We start from the raw sequence: 3,279 nt of genomic DNA, 5'->3' as shown, positions 1-3,279 counted from the left end.
ACCTATACAAGTGTATTGGTGTGAAGACATGTTGCTGTAGTCCCATTCTCTTTAGTATCACTGTCTTGCAACGGCTTGCCAAGGGTTGAATGCATGACTAGTTAATGTCAAAGACTTATTGGGAAAGCAGTTATTTTACTGCAAGCATAGTGGAAACACTTAAGGAAGTAATTACCATAATAAATTGACTAAATTCTCAACACAAAAAAACACAACAAAGAGAGAAGGTTACAACAAAGACTTCTAATCCAAGGAACTCAATGACATCGTAACATACAATGAGAGAACAGAAATTATGATGCTTCTCAAGGAAATAGACAGAAGACTTCAACGCCCTTCATGAGGTCAAACAATGGAGAATTCATCATCTCTGCACGTAAAACATCAGCTCTGGACAATGAAGATAGAAACTGTCTTCATCAATAACAGATCTAAACATTCCTCAGTTATGAGCTCACTGGAGCTGATGGGATGGACTTCCACCATGTCACAGATTGATCAGCTGCTGGAAATGATATAAAAGCAAGAGAGACCTACAGATACATCAGTGAGATATATCACACACTCATCATGACCTTCACCATCTTCTCCATCACCTGCCTTGCCCTGGTGGCCTCTGCTCTGGGTAAGTGTGTCCTTTATTTTGCAAGAATAATGATGGATAAATATTGAAAATTCAAAACCTGAAATAAGAGCTTCCTGCCTCATAAATGATGAATTACATTCTGTAATAACAGGTTGTGGAATCCCTGAGATTAAACCGCAGACGATCGGCAGCAGGATTGTGAACGGACAGAATGCCATCTCTGGTTCTTGGCCCTGGCAGGTCTCTCTTCAGGTAACTCATCCGATTTTTAAACAAACATTTGTCTGCTTTGTTTTAAGAGTAAATTTCATGTTTTCAATGCTTTTACCTTTTAAACAGCAAGCCAATGGTTTCCACATCTGCGGAGGATCCTTGATCAACGAGAACTGGGTTCTCACTTCTGCCCAATGCGCTGTCATGTAAGATTCTTCAATCTGACAAACATCACATACATTAGTGGTTAATACATACTCTGTCTGCATTATTTCTGCCTTTTATATATTTGTTTTATTTTTTATCTTTCTTTAGGGTCAACTCTCACCATGTCATACTTGGAGAACATAATCGTGGCTCTAATGATGAACCCATCCAGATCCAACTAGTTTCCAAGGTAGCAATGTTTCATGATCTCAGTGGATCAGAGATATTGAAATTGAGAAAAAGAGACCAATTGATATTGCTTGTGTTCTGGCCAAAATTAATTAGATACAGAATACATCCAGAAAAAAAAAATTATAATTGTTGTTTTTTAAACAATAATAACAATAATAACCGTCATAATTACACTACAAAAATATATTCATTATAACTAATTTAGTAGTAGGATCATGTCCTGTAATTTAAGAAAAGGTGTGATTTTAAAGGATGCTAAATTATTTTAATCTTTGGTTTAGATTTTATTATTGTCATTTTATTATTTTTTACAAATATAAAATTTAGAACAAGAGGGAATACATCCAAAACACATTCTAAAATGGTGTAAGTAAATGCTTAAATTTGTATTTACCTTCTAAAAAGTAAGCTACTAACTGATCATCCATCTTGTATGCATATGCAGGTCATCGCCCATCCACTCTTCAACGGAAAAACCTTCATCAATGACATTGCTCTGCTGAAACTGTCGTCTCCAGTCACATTCACTCCTCGTATCTCTCCTGTATGTCTGCCCGAATCAAACGCCAGGATCGTGCCTGGAACCCGCTGCTTCACCACTGGCTGGGGCCAGACTGCTACTATAAGTCAGTCAGCTTTGAAACAAAAAGAGAATAACAACAAATCTGTTTACTGTGCAATGCAATGTGTCATGATTTCTTCTCTTTTTAGCCAGTCCTCTGATCCTGCAGCAAACAGGCGTTCCCATCATAAGTCTGGCTGTGTGCAGGCAGATTTGGGGTCAGAGAACAATCACTGATGCCATGATCTGTGCTGGAGCCTCCGGTTCCTCATCTTGCAAGGTATATGAAGACAGATCAGGAAGAAACACACAAGCATATTAATGTTGCTGCTGTTCAGTCTTAAATGTGTCTTTTCCACAGGGTGATACTGGTGGTCCTCTGGTGTGTGAGAGTTCAGGGGTCTGGACTCTGGTGGGCTCTGTGTCTTTTGAAAGAAGCACTTGTGACCCCCGTTTCCCTGCAGTTTACACCAACATCTCCCAACTGCGCTCTTGGATTGACAGGACTATTGCTTTCAACTAGATCAACAGTCTGAATATTTACTTTCTGTCTTTGATTCCCTGTTGGTGGTCTTTTTATTTGTGGGTTTGGGTCAGTCAGTGACTTCATACTGTTTTCCTGTTTCAGCTGTACAGATAATGAAAACGTTTCAATAAATGACATAAGAAAAATTAAAAAAGCAATGGAGAATGTTGTAGAGTGTAATTAATGACATGTTATATCTGACAGGTGATAACAGAGCAGTCCTCTGCTCAATATGACTTGCGCTGTAGTCTGGAATTAAACCACATCACGTTGGTTTTTTTTGTGTGGCAAGAGGAGACTTGGTTTATTTTTCTCCATTTCCTGTCACCTGTAGTTTTAGTTCATTTTTATCCTTTATTTGCAAGAAGAGCAACAAAAAAACAGCAACAAAAAAACATACATTAACAGTCGTTTTCAGAAGCATCGTAGTAAAACAATCATACTGTCACAGTCGAAAGCAAAGCAATTGCCAGGAAAAAACAAAAACATATTAATTATAATAGTAGCAATAAATAATTAAATAAGTTGTAGGCATCCATATGTTCACTTCAATTTGGTCCAAGTAATGCCATGGTTATTAAGACACAACATTCTGAATGTATTAAGAAAAGTCAATAATACAGGGAAATATGTATGCAGACGTACATTATAGCGACAATATTTGGCATGACATTTCAAAATGCCTCACTTTCAACATTTGATATGTTATCTATATTCTATTGTGATTAAAATATAAGTTTATGAGATGTGTTAATTGTTCCATTCTTTTTTTACTTACAGTTTGTACAGTGTCCCAACTTTTTTGGAATCGGGTTTGTATATGGAAATATAAAATACGGTTCTTTTAAATTTTTAGCACAGTAAAAAAAGCAGCAACATATTATAGATTTGAAAGAACAAGAAAGACTATTAATAATCTTTCCACAGAAAAGTATTATTATACTAAAGGCGCCAATATAGAGCATCATAGGGCACTTATGCGCATCCCGTGCT

General features: G+C 36.7%; 1 protein-coding gene across 1 annotated transcript; it reads left to right on the top strand.

Moving 5' to 3' along the window:
- Positions 1-158: 158 nt before the first annotated feature.
- On the top strand, positions 159-2,919 carry LOC113114938 (chymotrypsin-like protease CTRL-1). Its single transcript, XM_026282061.1, has 7 exons — positions 159-625; positions 738-838; positions 926-1,005; positions 1,115-1,196; positions 1,644-1,824; positions 1,910-2,040; positions 2,122-2,919. Exons 1-7 carry the CDS (start codon positions 571-573, stop codon positions 2,281-2,283), a joined length of 792 nt encoding a protein of 263 aa, XP_026137846.1. The 5' UTR covers positions 159-570; the 3' UTR covers positions 2,284-2,919.
- Positions 2,920-3,279: the final 360 nt, after the last annotated feature.

The sequence above is a fragment of the Carassius auratus genome, chromosome 15, assembly GCF_003368295.1.
Source record: "Carassius auratus strain Wakin chromosome 15, ASM336829v1, whole genome shotgun sequence".
Taxonomy (NCBI): domain Eukaryota; kingdom Metazoa; phylum Chordata; class Actinopteri; order Cypriniformes; family Cyprinidae; genus Carassius; species Carassius auratus.
The sequence above is the reverse complement of the archived record's forward strand: the minus strand, read 5'-3'. Positions and strand labels throughout refer to the sequence as shown.

Excerpts from the sequence above, each read along its gene's own strand:
- LOC113114938 (XM_026282061.1), top strand. The coding sequence starts at position 571 with ATGACCTTCACCATCTTCTCCATCACCTGCCTTGCCCTGGTGGCCTCT. Across the intron at positions 839-925 it reads CCTGGCAGGTCTCTCTTCAG|CAAGCCAATGGTTTCCACAT; the intron begins GTAACTCATCCG and ends CCTTTTAAACAG. Across the intron at positions 1,825-1,909 it reads GGGCCAGACTGCTACTATAA|CCAGTCCTCTGATCCTGCAG; the intron begins GTCAGTCAGCTT and ends TTCTCTTTTTAG.